This window comes from Sarcophilus harrisii, chromosome 4 (genome assembly GCF_902635505.1).
Source record: "Sarcophilus harrisii chromosome 4, mSarHar1.11, whole genome shotgun sequence".
Lineage (NCBI taxonomy): Eukaryota > Metazoa > Chordata > Mammalia > Dasyuromorphia > Dasyuridae > Sarcophilus > Sarcophilus harrisii.
The window spans coordinates 281,572,991-281,592,746 of NC_045429.1; the positions used below are offsets into that span (position 1 = coordinate 281,572,991).

The window sequence follows — 19,756 nt, forward strand, 5'->3', positions numbered from 1 at the left end:
GCAAAGACACTATTTTTCAGTTAATCAACAAAGAGCTATCACACAAACAGATGGTAAAATAGCCATGAAAGGATTCACCGAACACCTCCTGAAAGAGACCCCAAAAGTAAAAGTCCAAGAAATATCATGGCTAAATTTCAGAACCTGTACCAAGGGAAAAATATTACAAGCAGCCAGAAAAAAACAATTCAAATACGATGGAGCCACAATAAGGATCATTCAGCATCTAGCAGCTTCTACCTCAAAGGATCAAAAGGCTTGGAATCTGAAAGGTGAACTTGGAATGTAGGCAAGAATAAACTACCCTGCTAAATTGAGCATTTTCTTCCAGGGAAGAACATGGACATTCAATGAAACAGGTGAATTCCATTTATTTCTGATGAAAAGACCAGAGCTAAACAAAAAAAATCTGACCTCAAAAATAGAATTCAAGAGAAATATAAAAAGGTAAAAAGAACTCTTGAGAACTGTATTTCTGTTATGGGTATACATAGAGAGTGCATGTATAATTGGAATTTACTATTATAATATAAAAAAGAAACTATAAGTGGAAAGGGGATTGTATCAAAAAGGGGGAAAGTAGAGATAAAATGAGGGAAATTACATCTCACGAAGAGGCAAAGGGAACCTATTATATTTGAGGGAAAGAAGGGAGGAGGATGAAGATTGTGTGAATCTTACTCTTATCAAATATGGCTCAAAGAGAAAATATTTTTTGGTTTACAGAGAAACTTCTCTCATGTTATAAAAAGTAGGAGGGGAAAGGGAAAAAAGGAAGGGGTAGTCTAAACAGAAGAGAAAACAGAAATAGTAGGGGAAAGGTCTAAGAAAGGGGACTCAAAAAGGGGAGGGCTGCTTGAGGCAAGTGGTGCTCATAAGTAAAATACTGAGGAGGAGAGAAAGGGGAAAAGGAAAGAGGAAAGTATAATTTGGGGTTAATAAGATGGCAGAAAATACAGAATTAGTAGTTTTAACCATAAATATGAATGGGGTGAACTCCCCCATAAAGCAGAAGCAGATAGCAGACTGTATTAAAAACCAGAATTCTACAATATGTTATTGACAAGAAACACATTTAAAGCAGAATGATACATACAGAGTAAAGGTAAAAGGTTGGAGCAGAATCTATTATGCTTCAGGTGAAGTAAAAAAAAAAAAGCAGGGATAACCATTATGATCTCAGATCAAGCAAAAGCAAAAATTGACCTAATTAAAAGAGATAAGAAAGGAAAGTATATCTTGCTAAAGGGTACCATAGATAATGAAGCAATATCAATACCAAATATATATGTACCAAGTGGTATAGTATCCAAATTCCTAAAGGAGAAGTTAGGAGAGTTGCAAAAATAAATAGACAGCAAAACAATAATAGTGGGAGATCTCAACCTTATTCTTTCAGAAGTAGATATATAAAACCACAAAATAAATAAAAAAGAAGTTAAAGAGGTAAATAGAATACTAGAAAAACTAGATATGATAGATCTTGGAAGAAAACTGAATGGAGCCAGAAAGGAGTACACTTTCTTCTTGGCAGTTCATGGAACCTATACAAAAATTGGCCATGTATTAGGACATAAAGACCTCAAAATCAAATGCAGAAAGGCAGAACAAATAAATGCATTCTTTCAGATCACCATACAATAAAAATTACATTCAATAAAAGGCCAAGGGAAAATAGACCAAAAAGTAATTGGAAACTAAATAATTTCATCTTAAAGAATGAATGGGTAAAAAGCAAATCATAGACACAATAGCTTCATCCAAGAGAATGACAATAATGAGACAATATACCAAAACTTGTGGGATGTAGCCAAAGTGGTAATAAGGAGAAATTTTATATCTCTAGATGTTTATTTGCATAAAAAGGAAAAAGAGAAGATCAATGAATTGGACTTGCAACTAAAAAAACTAGAAAAAGAACAAATTAACACCCCCCCCCAAGCAAATACCAAACTTGAAATTCTAAAAATAAAAGATCAATAATTGAAACTAAAAAAAATTGAATTGAATTGAATTGAAACTAAATTGAAACTAAAAAAAAAAAAAACTATTGAATTAATAAATAAAACTAAGAGTTGGTTTTTATGAAAAAAGCAACGAAATAGATAAACTTTTGGCAAATTTGATTAGAAAAAGAAAAGAGGAAAATTAAATGTTAGTCTCAAAAATGAAAAGGGAGAACTTTGCACCAATGAAGAGGAAATCAGAGCAATTATTAGGAGTTACTTTGCCCAACTTTATGCCAATAAATTTGATAACCTAAGTGAAATGGAGAAATACTTACAAAAATATAGATTGCCCAGATTAACAGAAGAGGAAATAAATTACTTAAATAGTCCCATTTTAGAAAAAGAAATAGAACAAGCTATTAATCAACTCCCTAAGAAAAAATCTCCAGGACCAGATGGATTTATATGTGAATTCTGCCCAACATAAAAAAAAAAAAACCAAAAAAAAAACTATTAGCATAATTGACTACATCAATAACCAAATTAAGAAAAACCATAAGAGTATCTCATGCAGATGATGCAGAAAAAGCATTTGATAAAATCCAACATCCATTCCTATTAAAAACACTAGAAAGTATAGAAATAGATGGACTTTTCCTTCAAATCGTCAGTAGCATCTATTTAAAACCATCAACAATCATCATAGGTAATGGATAAATTGGAACCATTCCCAATAAGATCAGGGGTGAAACATGGTTGCCCACTATCACATTACTATTCAATATTGTATTAGAAATGCTAGCTTTGGCAATGAGAAGAAAAGAAATTAAAAGAATTAGAGTAGGCAATGAGGACACCAAATTATCATTCTTTGCAGATGATATGATGGTATACTTAGAGGACTCTAGAAAATCAACTAAAAAACTATTAGAAATAATCCACAACTTTATCAAAGTTGCAAGATACAAAATAAATCCACATAAGTCATCAGCATTTTTATACATCATTAAAAAAATCCAACAGCAAGAGTTAAAAAAGAGAAATTCCAATGAAAATAAATGTTGCTAGTATAAAACATTTGGGAATATATCTGCCAAGGGAAAGTCAGGAACTATATGAGCAAAACTACAAAACAATTTCCACACAAATAAAGTCAGATCTAAACAATTGGAAAAATATGGAGTGCCCTTGGATAGATCGAGTGAATATAATAAAGATGACAATACTACCTAATCTCTTTAGTACTATACCAATCAAACTCCCAAGAAACTATTCTGACCTAGAAAAAAATAACAACAAAATTCATTTGCAAAAACAAAAGGTCAAGAATTTCAAAGGCATTAATGAAGAGAAGCAAATGAAGGTGGTCTAGCTATACCAGATCTAAAACTATATTATAAAGCAGCAGTCATCAAAACCACTTGGTACTGGCTAAGAAACAGAGAAGCTGATCACTGGAATAGGTTAGCTTCACAGAAGAAAATAGTCAATGACTATAGCAACCTAGTATTTGACAAACTCAAAGGCCCCAGCTTTTGGGATAAGAATTCACTATTTGACAAAAACTTCTGGGGAATTGGAAATTAGTATGGCTAAAAGTAGGAATAGACTCACACCTAACCGTATCCCAAGATAAGGTCAAAATGAATTCATGATCTAGATATAAAGAATGATACTATAAACAAACTAGAAGAATATAGGATAGTTTACCTCTCAGATTTGTGGATGAGGAATGAATTTGAGATCAAAGAACAACTAAAGATCATTATCAATCACAAAATAGATTTTGATTATATTAAGCTAAAAAGTTTTTGTACAAACAAAACTAATGCAAACAAGATTAGAAGGGAAGCAATAAACTGGGAAAATATTGTTACTTTCAAAGGTTCTGATAAAGGCCTCATTTCTAAAATATATAGAGAACTGATTCAAATTTATAATAGTTCAAACCACTCTCCAACTGATAAATGGTCAAAGGGTATGAACAGACATTTTTCAGATGAAAAAACTGAAATTATTTGTAGTCATATGGAAAGGTGTTCCATATCACTACTGATCAGAGAAATGCAAATTAAGACAACTCTGAAATACCACTACATATATATCAAATTGGCTAAGATGCAGGAAAGATAATAAATGTTGGAGAGATGTGGGAAAACTAGGACATTGTTTGTGGAACTGTGAATGGATCCAACCATTCTGGAGAGCAATTTGGAACTATACTCAAAAAGTTATCCAACTGTGCATACCCTTTGATCCAGAAGTACTACTACTGGGCTTATATTCCAAAGAAATATTAAAGAAGGGAAAGGGACCTGTATATGCAAAAATGATTGTGGCAGTCCTTTTCGTAGGGGATAGAAACTGGAAATTGAATGGATGCTGGTCAGTTGGAGAATGGCTGGGTAAATTGTGGTATATGAATGTTATGGAATATTATTGTTCTATAAGAAATGACCAGCAGTATAAGTCCTGGAGAGACTTATATGAACTGATGCTAAGTGAAATGATCATTAGATCATTAGAAGATCATTATACATGGCAACAAGAAGATTATATGATGAACAATTTTGATGGATGTGACTCTTTTCTACAATGAGATGATTCAAACCAGTTCCAATTGTTCAGTGATGAAGAGAGCCATATATACCCAGAGAGAGGCCTGTATGTGTACCACATACAGTAGTAGTGTGGACTACAACATAGCTTTTTCACTCTTTCTGTTGATGTTTGCTTGCATTTTGTTTTCTTTCTCAGTTTTTTTTTTCTTGATCCGATTTTTCTTGTGAAGCAAGATAACTGTATAAATATGTATACATATATTGGATTTAACATATATTTTGACATATTTAACATGCATTGGACTACCTGCCATCTAGGGGAGAGAGTGGGGGGAAGGAGGGAAAATTTGGAACAGAACGTTTTGTAAAGGTCAGTGTTGAAAAATTACCCATGCATGTTTTATAAATAAAAAGCTTTAATAAAAATACATACATACATACATATATATGTACATACAAAGTAATTTTAGTAGGGAAGGCTCAGAATAGACTGCATATAGAAGGTGGTGATTGAGCTGAGTGATACCGGAAACTAAGGATTTGAAGAGACAAGAAGAGAGCATGGGCAGTCAGTGCCAAGGCATGGAGATAAAACTGTGCCATGAGACAAAGATAGCTCAGATAGGTTAGTTTGCTTGGACTAGAAACTATGGAAAGGAGAATAATGTATAACAATGTTGGAAAAGTAGTTGAAAAGTATGAGAGATAGGACAGTGAACTGGAAAAAATAAAAATCCAAACGATTTTGAGTTTTCACTTTACAATCAGTAAAAATGACCAAGAATGGGAATGGTCAGTGTTGAAAGTGTTTGTGGAAAGATAGACATAATAATGCTCCACTGGTAGAGCTGTGAATTGGTCCAATCATTCTGGAAAGTAAATTGGAATTATGTAAAGAAATGACTAAACTATCTATACTCTTTGACCCAGAAATTAATTTCATTAGTAGGTAAATGATAAAAAAGCCTCATACACCAAAATTTATAGCAGCACATTTTTGTAGTTGTAAAGAACTGGAAACAAAGTAGATGCTCATCAGTTGGAGAATAGGTAAAAACAAGTCTTGGTACATGCATCTAATAGAATATTGCTATGTAGTAAGAAGTGATAAACACAAAAAAGAGTGGGAAAACTTATGCCAATGGAGACAAAATAAAATAAGCTGAACAAGGAAAAAATATACATGATGACTGGATCAAACAGGAAGAACAGCAACAATAAAACCATCTATATTGAATGCTGCCAGGTTATAATGATCAAGATTGGCCCTTACAAAAAGATATGGGAATCTATCTCCCTTTGGAAAACATTTGACCAGAGGCAAGGAACAGAGTTGTAGATCAACATATATCACATTTAGTTGATATCTTGGTAAGTTTTATTTTTTCCTCCCTTGTTTTTCTTTTCTTCTAGTTATTGTTAAAAAGAATGGCACTCTAAGTGGGAGGGAGAGGAAAATGTAAGTGTTATAAAAATAAAAGACAGTAATACAATTTTTAAACAAAAAGAGAGGCAGAAGATTGGACTAAATGGCATTCAAAGTCCCATCTAGTTCTAAATTTATGATTTCAAGTCCCCAGGCTTAAACATATTCTTTTTCCCATACCTAGAAAGGAAATAATTTTGGTCTGAAAGCTATAACTGCCACCTTCTCTAACTTGGTTGGATCATACACTTAGCCTCCTTAACTGGCTAAGTCAGCTGTGCAGTTCCTCTTCTCTCAGAGAGCTAAATTCATCTCTTAGAAATGCTACTGGCATGCAGGCCCAGGAGGCATTTCAAAGGCAGTTTTCTCGCTATGAAAAGCAGCTCTTTTAACATTCTTTAAGTGTTTAACAGCCTTTGGTAAATAAATTTTTTTCCTCTTTATGAAACCTGTCATGGGTCACAGAAAACATTCATGTACAGGTTGTCAACAATTCTGTAACAGCTCTGTTAGAAAGTCATTAGATCCCAATATTCTATGTCATAATCTCTAAATTCTTTCTCCTCCTTTAACATTCCTATTTTCTCTCAACAACAAACCCTCACAAACCCTGAGAATGTGGGATGGGCAGAACTCATGCCCTAGAGGAAGGATTTACTCTTTCATGAGAATAGAGTAAATACATTCATGTGGCAGGTGGGGGATGAAACATCCCCTATGTCAGTATGCTTCTACCAAACTCTTTCCACCCCCAATCCCCAATCTGACATATGGTACAGCAATAGGACACAGCTGCTCCAAAATTCTAGGTCTTTCCTCTTTCTCCCCAGGACTTAGAGAACATATACTAATGCTTCTCACATTCCTAGGGAGTGAGATAGTCATTACTGCAACAGAGATGAAGGGATCCAAATATTTTGAAATAGCATGTCACTTATGAGTTGTATGTGCCTCTTTAAGTCTTGTGCCAATGGAGTCTGAAGTCCTAACAATTAACTGTTAATGGATTAGACTTGCATCAATATGTAAGGAAACTCTAAAATGTAGGAGGGAGGGGAGAATAGGGAATGGGCTTGGGGGAGACAAGCAGTACAAAAAGAGGATATATCTTTCAGCAGAACCACTCCCTGCCAGTCCCATAAGTCAATGCATTGAGATATCTCATAGATTTCAGCTAACCTAGTACACAACCCAAGTATTCTAGAGACAAATACATTATGAATTGAAGTCAGCCTTACCTCATCCCACTCTGAGGCAAAAGATGGTGACTTTTCTAGCCGCTTCTTCCCAATGCTGCAGTTGGACAAGGACTCACTCCTACTCCCCATTGTGGTATCTTCTGTTGGTGAGCAGGTCAGGAGATCAGAGTCTGACTTGGACAAACTGCGGCTGAGTTTAAGTTCAGCTTTTGGTCTGCTAGAGGGAGGGGCCCAGCTCCTGGTCCCAGTCCAGTCTCCTGCTTCCTCGGCACCACCAGGGTGTTGAGATATCTCATGCATCAAAGTTTCAGGGTCCGATTGGCTGTGGCTGGTGGGCAGGCCAGCTGAATAACCCAGTTTCTTATTTTGGTCAGAAAGGCTGGGCTGAGTGGATTCAGGAGTGTGCAAAGCAGCATCCTCCAACTGCATAGCAGCTTCGTAACTTGTGCCCTGTCTGGATGACCCTTCAGAATCACCCTGGCTCACAGTGGAAAGAAGCTGGAAAGGGTCCTCACTGATTTCACAAACTGGAGAAGAGCCATGCAGCAGACCTGAGAACTGCTCTGGGACCTGCCCGTCTAGTCCCTCTGCAGAGTCCTGGCTCCGGCTGCTGCTGCTCCTCCCGTGGTCTAGAGTAGATGAAGAAAGAGAAATAAAAAAATTAAACTCAGCAAAAGACAATGAAGTCACAAGTTTCCAAGTAAGAGGGGGTAGGGAAACAGGATGGAGACTTAAAGGCAGAAAAAGCAAAGAAAAGGGAGAAAAAGAGAGAGAACAGTTCTGTATTGTTCTCAATGTTCAATTTGTACCCAAAGTCACTGCATTTATGAAATTCCAAACACTGGCCTGATTTATGCAATCTGGAAGCTTTCCTTGTTGTTTTATTTCTGTGACCATTAAAAATCAGACCTTGCTATATAAGGCCTGAAGAGGTATTAACAATATCCTACAGAGAAAATATAAATGAAAGTATTAGAACATGAGAGAGGGAGAATGAAAGTGAGAGTGTGAGAGAAAGTATGATATATAGTATTAGAACACATTAAAGAGAGAGAGAGTGAGTGTGTGTGTGTGTGTGTGTGTGTGAGAGGGGGGGGGAAGGGAAGGGGGGAAGTTGGGGGGAGGAGAATGCGTTCTTCCTAGGACTGACTAACTAGCAACACTGACTCCTGGAACATCTGACACATTTCCATAAAGGCAAAAGTATTATTTAGAGTCACCCTCCCTTCCTTTGGCAAAGAAAGTCAGAGAAAAGTTGGAGGCCATGATACACAACCTGCAACTTCTGGAATGCCTCAAACTAAAGGTTCAAAACAAAACAGCAGAGAAATAACTATTTCCTTCCCCAAGGGACTGGGAATTCCACGCCTCATCCTTCCTCAGCAAGCACAGACTTAAGAATGTGAGTATTTCACTCCCTTCAAATCCTCCCAGTTGCTCCTATTTGTTTAAGTTTAACCTTAACTGATACCACTGAAAACAAAATGGTCTAATCTGTCAATGCCAGGACACATTTGCTGTCCTCTGAACATCTCCTGCATGCCCCAGAAACACTATACTATTAGTTCATGCAGTCAGCTACTACAGGATATCAAATACCAACTGATTCAGACTGCCAACTGGAATACACTGGCAATACTACCACCACATTCACCTTGGTAACCCAAAAACCTCCCCCACCTTAACTTGAATGTAAATAAGATTTTAATGCTTTCAGAAGAAAAGAATTAAGGATATCAGGCAAGAAGGCAGCTCTTAAAATGATTATCAGTGACATAAATGAACTATATTTGAAAAGAGTGTTTTAATGCTCATGAATATATATTTCTTTAATTTACTAAACTTAAAAGGTAAAAGCAAGCCTTCAGGGTAAATATCAACTAGTCTGAACAAACTTAAAGGTAAAATCTAATTATTTAGAGCTGAAAAAGACTTTGCTGCTGTTGTGCAGTCATGACTGACTGACCCTTTGGACTACAGCACACCAGACCTTTCTATCCTTCACTATCTCTCAAAATCTGTCCAAGTTGGTGTTCACTATTTCCATGACTATCTATCTTATCCTTTGCCATCTCTTTTTCATTTTGTCTTCAATCTTTCCCAACATTAGTTTTTTCCAATGATTTCTGTCTTCTCATTATATAGTCAAAGTATTTAAGCTTTAGCTTCAGTATTTGACCTTCCAGTAAGTAGCCTGAATTAATTTCTTTAAGTATTGACTGATTTAATTTCCTTGCTATCCAAGGGATTCTCATAAACCTTCTCCAGATCCGTAATTCGAAAGCATCAATTCTGCAGTCTATTCCTTACAGTCCAACTCTCACAGTTATATATTGCTAATGAAAAAAACCACAGCTTTGACTATACCTTTTTGGTAAGGTGATGTCTCTGCTTTTTAGTATATATCCAGATTTGCCATTGCTTTCCTTCCAAGAAGCAAGCATCTTTTAATTTCATCGCTGCAGTGATCTCTGAGCCCAAGAATATAAAATCTGACACTAATTCCATTTCTTCTCCCTCTCTTTGCCTGTGATGCCAAATTTGCATTTGGCATCAAATTTTCCAGTTGTCAAAATTTCCAGGTTTTTTTTACATTAAGCTTTAAGCCAGCCTTTACACTCTCCTCTTTTACTCTCATTGAGAGGCTTCTCAATTCCTCCTCAGCAGAGTATCATCTGAATAGTATCATCTGCACATCTTAGATGATTGACATTTCTCCTGGCAACCTTAAAATCCAATCTTTAATTCACTCATTCCAGAATTTCACATGATGTATGTACTCTGCAAATAAATTAAATAAAATGACAATACACAGCCTTGTTGTACTCCTTTTTCAATCTTAAACCAATAAATTTTACCATGTTTGGTTCTGACTGTTGCTTCTCAAACCATATACAAGTTTTTCAGGAGACAAGTAAGATGATCTGCTACTACCATCTCTTTGAGGACTTGAGCCACATTTGTTGTGATCCACACAGTCAAAGGCTTTAGTGTAGTCAATAAAGCAGAAGTAGATGTTTTTCTGGAACTCTCTTGATTTCTCCAACATTTGATAAATGTTGTTAATTTGGACTCTAGTTCTTTTGCTCTTCAAAAATGAAATTTCTCTTCTGGTAATTCTTGGTTCACATATGACTGAAGCCCAACTTGCAAAATCGTAAGCATAATTTTACTGGCATGTGAAATGAGTATAATTGTTTAGTAATTTAAACATCCCTTGGAATTGCTTTTCATTAGGAATGGGACATAAATTGATCTTTTCCAATCCAATGGTCACTGTTGTGAAATTTGTTGGCATATTGAAAACTTTAACACCATCTCTGGTTTTAAATAGCTCAGCTAGAATTGTAGCTTCTTCTATCCATATTGTTAACAATGTTTCCAATGGTCCCCTTGATTTCACTCTCCAGGATGTCTGACTCTAGATCAATAACCACACCATCATGGTTACTGGATCTTTCTTATATAGTTCTTAATCTCTTTTGCTTCTGCTCAATTTCTACTAATTTCATTTTTAATCATGCTCATTTTTGCATCAAATGTTCCTTTGAAAGTGCTATTTTTTTCAAAGAGATATGTCATTCTTTTGTTTTCTTCTAGTTTTCTGCATTGCTCAGTTGAGAAAACCTCTCTTCTTGCTACTCTGTTCAGATGAATATTCTTTCCCTTTCTCCTTTACATTTCACTTTCCTACTAAGCTATTTATAGTACCTCACTAGACGGCCATTTTGCTTTCTTGCTCTTCTTTTTCTTTAGAATATTTTTTGTTGCTGCCTCCTGTACAATTTGCATAATTCTTCAGGCACTCTATCTACCAGATAGAGTAGGTTTTGGGGATAAAGTTTTTTGAGGGGAGCAATTGGGGTTAAGTGACTTGCCAAGGGTCACACAGCTAGTAAGCATTAAGTGCCTAAGGATGGATTTGAACTCAGGTCCTTCTAATTCCAGAGCCAGTGTTCTCTCCACTAAATCCCCCAAATTTAATCATTATTTCTACTTCTTATAAGGGATGTTATTCAGGTTACACTATACAGTCTGATGGTTTTCCCTATTTTTTTTCAACTTAAGTATATTTTGCATAATAAGAAGCTCATAAGCTGAACCACAGTCAGATCCAGGTCTTATTTTACTACCTGTATACAGCTTCTCTAGCTTTGGCTGCCTATCTGATTTCAATAATGACCATCTGGTGATATCCATGTATCAAGTAGCCTTTTTGGTTGTTAAAAAATAGTGTCTATTATGACTAGTGAGTTATCTTGACAAAATTCTACTAGTCTCTGCCCCGCTTCATTTTGTACTCCAAGGTCAAACTTGCAGGCTATATCACTTATCTTCTGATTCCCTATTTTAGTACTGCAATCCCCTATGATGAATGTGATATTTGGGGGGGGGGGGGCATGTTATTTCTTAAAGATGTTGTAGTTCTTCATAGAAATAATCTGCTTTGGCTCTTTTAGTATCAGTGTTTAGAGCACAGACTTGTTATTACTATAATGTTGAATAATGATTTGTCTTGGATTCAACAGATAGCACTCATTTTTAAGATCATACCCCAGTACTGCATTTCTCACCCTTTTATCGACTATGAGGGCTACTCTATTTCTTCTAAAGGACTTTGACCACAGTAGTATGTGTAACGATCGCCTGAATTAAATTCACTCACTCTCATCCATTTAAGTTCATTGATACCCAAGATGTTTATGTTTAATATCCCCATCTCCTATTTGACCACAACTAGAACATGGATCTTATGTTCTAGGTTCCTATGCATATTGATTTTTATAGCATTGACATCACAGACAAAGCATCATCTGAGCTTTTTTTCAGCCTTGGTCCAGTTGTTCCATTAATACTGGAGTTACCTATAGTTGTCTTCTGCTCTTCCCCAGTAACATGCTGGGGGCTAATCTTTCAGTGTCATTTTAATGCTGTCCATGGAGTTTTCTTGACAAAGATACTATAATGGTTTGTCATTTTCCTTCTCCAATGGATTGTCTTTTGTCAGAACTGTCCACTATGACCTATCCATATCAGGTAAACCCTGCATAGCATAGCTCATAGTTTCATTAAGTTATGCTAGCACCTCTGCCATGACAATGCAATGATCTAGGAGGTGTACAAAGACTTTAGTGACACTCTAATCAAATGTCTTCATTTTAGAGAAAAGAAAATTATGGTCCCAAATGGATATTTTGTCTAAGCACAAATATTGGCTAGAACACTATACTATAGATTTAGTAGGCCCAAATTATAGTTCTAGTTCTGATAATTCCAACTGTGTGACCACAAACAAATAATTTAATTTCTCTGGGCCTCAGATGTCTTATATATAAAAATAATAAAGAAGTCTGGTCCTCTTCAGGTCTAAAAATCTATGATTATATGATAGCAATTACAATTCAGACCTTGTGAAGTCCAATACTTCCTGGGGAATTGGGAGAATCAGACGCCCAGGTGTCCAAATTGAATTTGGAGTTACTCTGTTTCTATCATACATATCATGATATTATACCCACAATGCAAACTGGCTCTGTGGTTACTATTTCCACAATTCCAATTCTCATCATCACAATGCCACCCAAAGAGCCTAACCTCACAATTGAGGAATTGATAAGAAAAATTACAAAGTAAGTAGTATCTCCCATAAAAACAGAATCCCAATGCATAGGAAGAAGGGCTGACACCTCAAGCTAGACCACTCAAAAGCTACAGTTTTTCCTCAATTGATATAATAATTGATTGAGTTCCATAAAACTCTAAACAAAAAGAGGTCAAACTTTCAAGTTAAGTTGCACAATGATGCATGGTTAATGAAGGAAGAGTATTTTTGCTCTGGGGCTAATTGAAAAATTCAGAATAAGGAGAAAACAGGAAGTCATAAATAACTGAAGATTGGCCAGAAGAGTTAAATGCTGAAAACTACCTTTCTCCATATTTCATAGGAACTTCCTATCTCTAACAGATAAGTGCCATTTAAATGTCACTGAATCAGGTGGCATAGTAGATAGAATTGTGGACATGAATTCAAAACCAGCCTTTGACTTTAACTCTTTGACCCCCAAACAAGTCACTTAATCTCTGTCTGCCTTAGGATTTTCTTTTAATATATTAAGATGCTATCTATGATAGCATCTACCTCCCAGAATCTTTGTGAGAATAAAATGAGATACTTGTAAAGTGCTCTGCTAACCTTGTTATCTACAAAGTTTTATCAAAATGCCAGCTATCTTATTACTATTCTATTAACTCAATGCTGGTCAACAATAAAAGCCTTTATGGTCACAGAAGCATGGCTCTCATTTCTCTTTATCACCTTCCAGTTCTTAGTTTACTTCCTCCTCCATGTTTCTACAACTGAAAAAGCTCATTAGTTTTTCTGGTGATATGCAGCAAAGCAGTTAGCAATGATCATGCCCTCTAGGTGGGCCCAGAATTTTACCAACAGGGCCACTGCTGATGCTTACTCTGTACACTAACAAGATGGCTCTGTCCCATAGCCACCTATTCAAGTCTTACCAATGAAGAAAGAGATGCCAAGATCTCAAAACCACACAGATGCAAAGGAGAAAGTTTATAGGGTGGGGAAAAAAGAAAATGTGTATGGAAGACAGGAACTGGATGAGAAGAGGAATTTCTGTAGGCCATAAGGATGCGGGAAAGATTCCTTTCTTTGTGATTCCCAACCCTCCATACCCCCCCCCCCCCCCCCCCCCCCCCCCCCCCCCCCCCCAGTTAATGTAATTACCCTTTAAATCACAAATCCTGGTACCTTTATATTCTGAGAGAAGATCCGGATCTGTCCCAGCCCCCATCTGGATCTGAGCCACCTTTGGGGCTACACCCAAAAGCCCCTCTAGCTAAATCTCCCATTATAAAAGGGATATGCTGGGACCCCCTTTTTGCAGAGGTCCCAAACATGCTACCCATATCAGGACTCTCTATCCACTGGACCCTCTGTCCGGTGCCCTCCTTATCTCTACCTTCACCTACTTCCTTAACTATGCTTTAACCTTGCTTTCAAACCCAATAATAAACCTCTTTTATCAATCTAGCTTTTGGGCTGATAAATGCCTTTATTGGGGACTCGCATTGCTACTAGACCTCATTTACCGCCGTATCTTTGCGCCGAATCCAAAGGGGGTTGCAGGGGAGGTTTGTTTGACTCACTGTACCCCAAACCTGCCACTAGACCTCAACTAAATTCTAATTTCATTTAGGTACAACAAATCTAGACCTCATCAATAAGACTGTTGTAAAAGTCATTCACAGATACTTTTTATGGAGTAGAGGAATGTATGTATGAGAAGGAAAGGACTTATGCTATATGTTTTCACAAATTTAGAATCTACCAAGATGTTCCCTTTAAAAAAGATCTAAATATATCTGAAAAAGTTCTCAAGAGGATTTGACATATTCTCTTATGAAGCAGTAATGATCAAAATTATTTGTTACTGATTGAAAAAGAGCAAAGTTGATCAATTCTTACAGCCTAAGTAAGCAAGATCTAGAAGTAATCAAACATAGCAATAACAACTTCCTGTTAAACAAAAACTGTTAAGAAAATTAAAATTATATTGAAATAAAATATATAATCAATTGAGCCATAATACTTGCCTTGAAACCTTGAATTTGTTCCACTGTAATTGATATGTTAGGGAACAATTTGAGAATAATGTTAATTTTGTATTTGCTTATGCATGATTTCATACATGAGAAAAACAAGGTGACTGCAGAAACTATACCCAGATGAAATGAGTGCCATAAGAATCCATAAAATATATATGTGCACATGAGTTAAATATTTGCTATTCATTCATATATTTTAACATTCCTATATTAAAAAACATTCATTCAACATCCCAAATATGTCTAAGCATTCTAGTCCAAAAATGCAAAGTAGAGTATCAAGGAGAAACTTGAAATAATAAAGGACTCTGGAAGAAACAAGAGAACATGTGACAATCTTTTGAGCTACAGGTATAAAGAAATCCACGTTACAGATGATCAGAGGCAATACTGAAAATAAATGTCTATGGCTATTAGTATGCTTTCTACCCCAATCTCCTTTTTTCCATAAGCCCCATATTTTTATTAAGCAATTTTGCATAGGATGGCGATTTCTGGTAAAGCATAAATTGTGTTATAACAATTTGCACACATACAATACATGCACAATTGCATACATGACTTAATTAGGAAAAACCACATCACTAAAAAAAACAAACCAAAAAACCCCAAATCTGGGAGGAATATATAAGAAGTATCTCACACAATCATAACTAGAGGAAGAAGTCTTTATTAAACAAGAGATAGAGGCGAACACAGAAGATAAGACAGTTTGAACAACATAAAAGCTTTTTACACAAACAAAATCAATGCTATTAGAATTGGAAGAAAAACAGTTAATTGGAGGAAATCTGTGTTACAAATATATCTATTAAAGGTATGATATCCAAGACATGCAGAGAAATGATACAAATACCTAAGAACAAGGAATAGTCTCGCCTGAAAATTTGCCAAAGTATTAAACAGGTAGTTTTCTTTCTTTTTTTTAAATGTATAAACATATTTATACAATTATCTTGTGCACTTTTAAGTAACTGTTCCTGTTCCTCTTCTAGATATTGCTATATCCAGGGTTTAGATCACCTATGCTTAGGGGAATGTGCTTAGGTGCACACTATAGATAACTTAGAACAATAATGAGCATGAAACTCAAAGAAAAGACCCTATCATTAGATTGATTTTTTTTTTAAGTTTTTTTTTATGACTGTAAATTGTATATAAGCTACCACAAAAGCAAGGGACCTTCTGAATCCCTAACTTCTAGATGTCTCTAGTGTAGTGAGAGAAGGGAAGTAATTTGAAGGTGCACTTTATAGAACTCGGCAACTCAGAACAAGAGAAATGTTAAGGACACATGATTAGAGAGGGAAAAAAATTGAATGTGAAGAAGAAACATTTTATAAATATCATTTGGAGGTTTTATACTTTAGTCACTGGAATAACAAAAGAGTTAAGTCAAGAAGAAAAGCTGGTTTTGGGGAAAATAATATGAATTCAGTTTGGAGGTGCTGAATTTGAAATAGAAAGGGATATATCCAGTAAGCAGTTGGAAATATGAATCAGGAGCTCTGGGGAGAGATGAAGCTTGGGGTGAGATTTTGGGGTTCATCTGTAAAGAGGTGATAACTGAAACTAAGAGAAGATGAATTTATCAAAGGTGAAAGATATGAAGGGGGGAGAAAGAAAAAAAGAAAGAAAGAAGAAATTGTTATGGGCCAGAACTCTGAAAAAAGGATTCTTACAAGGTGTTAAAGACAGTGGAATTGATGAGATGATGGTTATTTAGTTTAGCATGGTGCTTCATAGTGCTCTAAGTTCATTAAGATTGATTTAATCTTACAACAAATAATGGTTTCCTAGTGATATAATGATTGGTTTATACTCAGTATGGAGCATATAAGCAGGGACTGAGAGCTAGAGAAGACAAGCAGACTAGAGGCTGAAGCACAAGCCCTTGGACTCAGATTCATTCATCCCATCTCACACCACCTTGGTGGCAGGGTCTCCTCCTTCATTTCTCCACTGAAACCAAGTCCCCTCTGAAGACCACAAGAAAGCTAGCTGAGCACCAAGTGAAGGAGACAATAAAGACTTTTGGACTTTTAACACTGGCTATTCTTGTGGTGATTACTGAATGGAAAAGAAGGCTGCTCCCAAGACCTCCAGGAAAACCGAACTAAGAACACTACATTTTGGCGCCTGAATGTAGGACTAATAACCTACATCTGTGACCCAGAAATTAGGGTAAGTACAAAAATAGACAAGAAGGAAACTTTGTGAAGGGCTAAACTAGTACTTCAGCTGAAATGGGACAGATGTTTAGAAAGGAGCCTTTTCTTTTCCACTTCAAGGAAAATGTGTAGAGAGCATGGTTAAACTCATTAAAAATCAAGGTTTAATTATAACATGGGGGCAGATCATTGAACTTTTAGAAACATTACAATACACATCTCCTTGATTCTCAAAAGAAGAAGAATTAGATCCAGATGAGTGGAAATTAGTAGGAGAGCAACTAAGTAAATATTACAATGATAATGGCCCTGATTCAATTCCTAAAGAAACACTCTATACATATAACTTAATACAATTGGCTTTAAGGAATTATATAAGTATTACAACAAGGAAAAAGAAGAAAGTGCAGTAGGGAGAGGATATTGACAAACTAGGTGAAAAGCACGAAGAATTAGACAAGAATGGAGTTAATTACAATTCTGATGAAATTAAGGAATGTGGTGCTTCACAGCAGCAGTCATTAGGGCATTCCCTGTCTCCTGACCTTCCCCCCTCAATTCATGGGTGGAGAGAAAAAGAGGAGGAAGAGGGGCAGTGACACCATCAGCACCACCCATGCAGGAACCCCCTATGACAAGATTACAAAAGGCACTAGTTACAGCAAAAAAAGGACAGGATATATCTGATTTAATAGAAACATACCCTGTGATAGAAGAATTTGATTCTTCAGGTCAACAAAGGAGAAGATAGTCCTTTTGATCTGGAAATTATCTTTTCTTTTTTTAATGTTTTGGTTTTTTTTTTTAGTATCATTTTTTTTTTAATTTAATAGCCTTTTATTTACAGGTTATATGCATGGGTAACTTTACGGCATTAACAATTGCCAAACCTCTTGTTCCAATTTTTCACCTTTTACCACCCCCCCCCCCACCCCCTCCCCTAGATGGCAGGATGACCAGTAGATGTTAAATACAATAAAATATAAATTAGATACACAATAAGTATACATGACCAAAACGTTATTTTGCTGTACAAAAAGAATCAGACTTTGAAATATTGTACAATTAGCTTGTAAAGGAAAACAAAAATGCAGGTGGGCATAGATATAGGGATTGGGAATTCAATGTAATGGTTTTTAGTCATCTCCCAGAGTTCTTTCTCTGGGTGTAGCTGGTTCAGTTCATTACTGCTCCATTGGAAATGATTTGGTTGATCTAGTTGCTGAGGATGGCCAGGTCCATCAGAACTGGTCATCATATAATATTATTGTTGAAGTATATAATGATCTCCAGGTTCTGCTCATTTCACTCAGCATCAGTTCGTGTAAGTCTCTCCAGGCTTTTCTGAAATCATCCTGTTGGTCATTTCTTACAGAACAGTAATATTCCACAGTATTCATATACCACAATTTATTCAGCCATTCTCCAACTGATGGACATCCATTCAGTTTCTAGTTTCTAGCCACTACAAAAAGGGCTGCCACAAACATACAGCACATACAGGTCCCTTTCCCTTCTTTATAATCTCTTTGGGATATAAGCCCAATAGTAACACTGCTGGATCAAAGGTTTGCACAGTTTGATAACTTTTTGAGCATAGTTCCAAACTACTCTCCAAAATGGTTGGATTCGTTCACAACTCCACCAACAATGCATCAATGTCCCAGTTTTCCCGCATCCCCTCCAACTATCATCATTATTTTTTCCTGTCATCTCAGCCAATCTGACAGGTGTGTAGTGGTATCTTAGAGTTGTCTTAATTTGCATTTCTCTGATTAATAATGACTTGGAGCATCTTTTCATATGACTAGAAATAGTTTCAATTTCTTCATCTGAGAATTGTCTGTTCATATCCTTTGACCATTTTTCAATTGGAGAATGGCTTGATTTTTTATAAATTAGAGTTAATTCTCTATATATTTTGGAAATGAGGCCTTTATCAGAACCTTTGACTGTAAAAATATTTTCCCAGTTTATTGCTTCCCTTCTAATCTTGTCTGCATTAGTTTTGTTTGTACAAAAACTTTTCAGTTTGGTATAATCGAAATTTTCTATTTTGTGATCAGTAATGATCTCTAGTTCTGCTTTGGTCATAAAGACCTTCCCCTTCCACAGGTCTGAGAGGTAAACTATCCTATGTTCCTCTAATTTATTAATAATTTCATTCTTTATGCCTAGGTCATGAACCCATTTTGACCTTATCTTGGTGTACGGCGTTAAGTATGGATCAATGCCTAGTTTCTGCCATATTAGTTTCCAATTTTCCCAGCAATTTTTATCAAACAGTAAGTTCTTATCCCAAAAGCTGGGATCTTTGGGTTTGTCAAAGACTAGGTTGCTATATTTGTTGACTGTTTTATCCCTTGAACCTAATCTATTCCACTGATCAACTAATCTATTCCTTAGCCAATACCAAATAGTTTTGGTAACTGCTGCTCTATAATATAATTTTAGATCTGGTACAGCTAAGCCACCATCATTTGATTTTTTTTTCATTAATTCCCTTGAAATTCTTGACCTTTTGTTTTTCCATATGAACTTTGTTGTTATTTTTTCTAGGTCATTAAAATAGTTTTTTGGGAGTCTGATTGGTATAGCGCTAAATAAATAGATTAGTTTAGGTAATATTGTCATCTTTATTATATTTGCTCGCCCTATCCAAGAGCATTTAATATTTTTCCAATTGGTTAGATCAGACTTAATTTGTGTGAAAAGTGGTCTGTAATTTTGCTCATAAAGTTTCTGATTTTCCCTTGGCAGATAGATTCCTAAATATTTTATATTATCAGTAGTTACTTTAAATGGAATTTCTCTTTGTAAC

General features: G+C 35.8%; 1 protein-coding gene across 6 annotated transcripts in view; it reads right to left on the bottom strand.

Moving 5' to 3' along the window:
* ANKS1A (ankyrin repeat and sterile alpha motif domain containing 1A) overlaps positions 1-19,756 on the bottom strand; it is a 229,081-nt gene that overhangs the window by 87,478 nt on the left and 121,847 nt on the right. For all 6 annotated transcript variants that reach the window (XM_031965020.1, XM_031965019.1, XM_031965018.1 and 3 more), the window contains one exon: positions 7,175-7,764. In XM_031965020.1, coding sequence (XP_031820880.1) covers positions 7,175-7,764 — 590 coding nt within the window. The remainder of the gene's footprint in view (positions 1-7,174; positions 7,765-19,756) is intronic.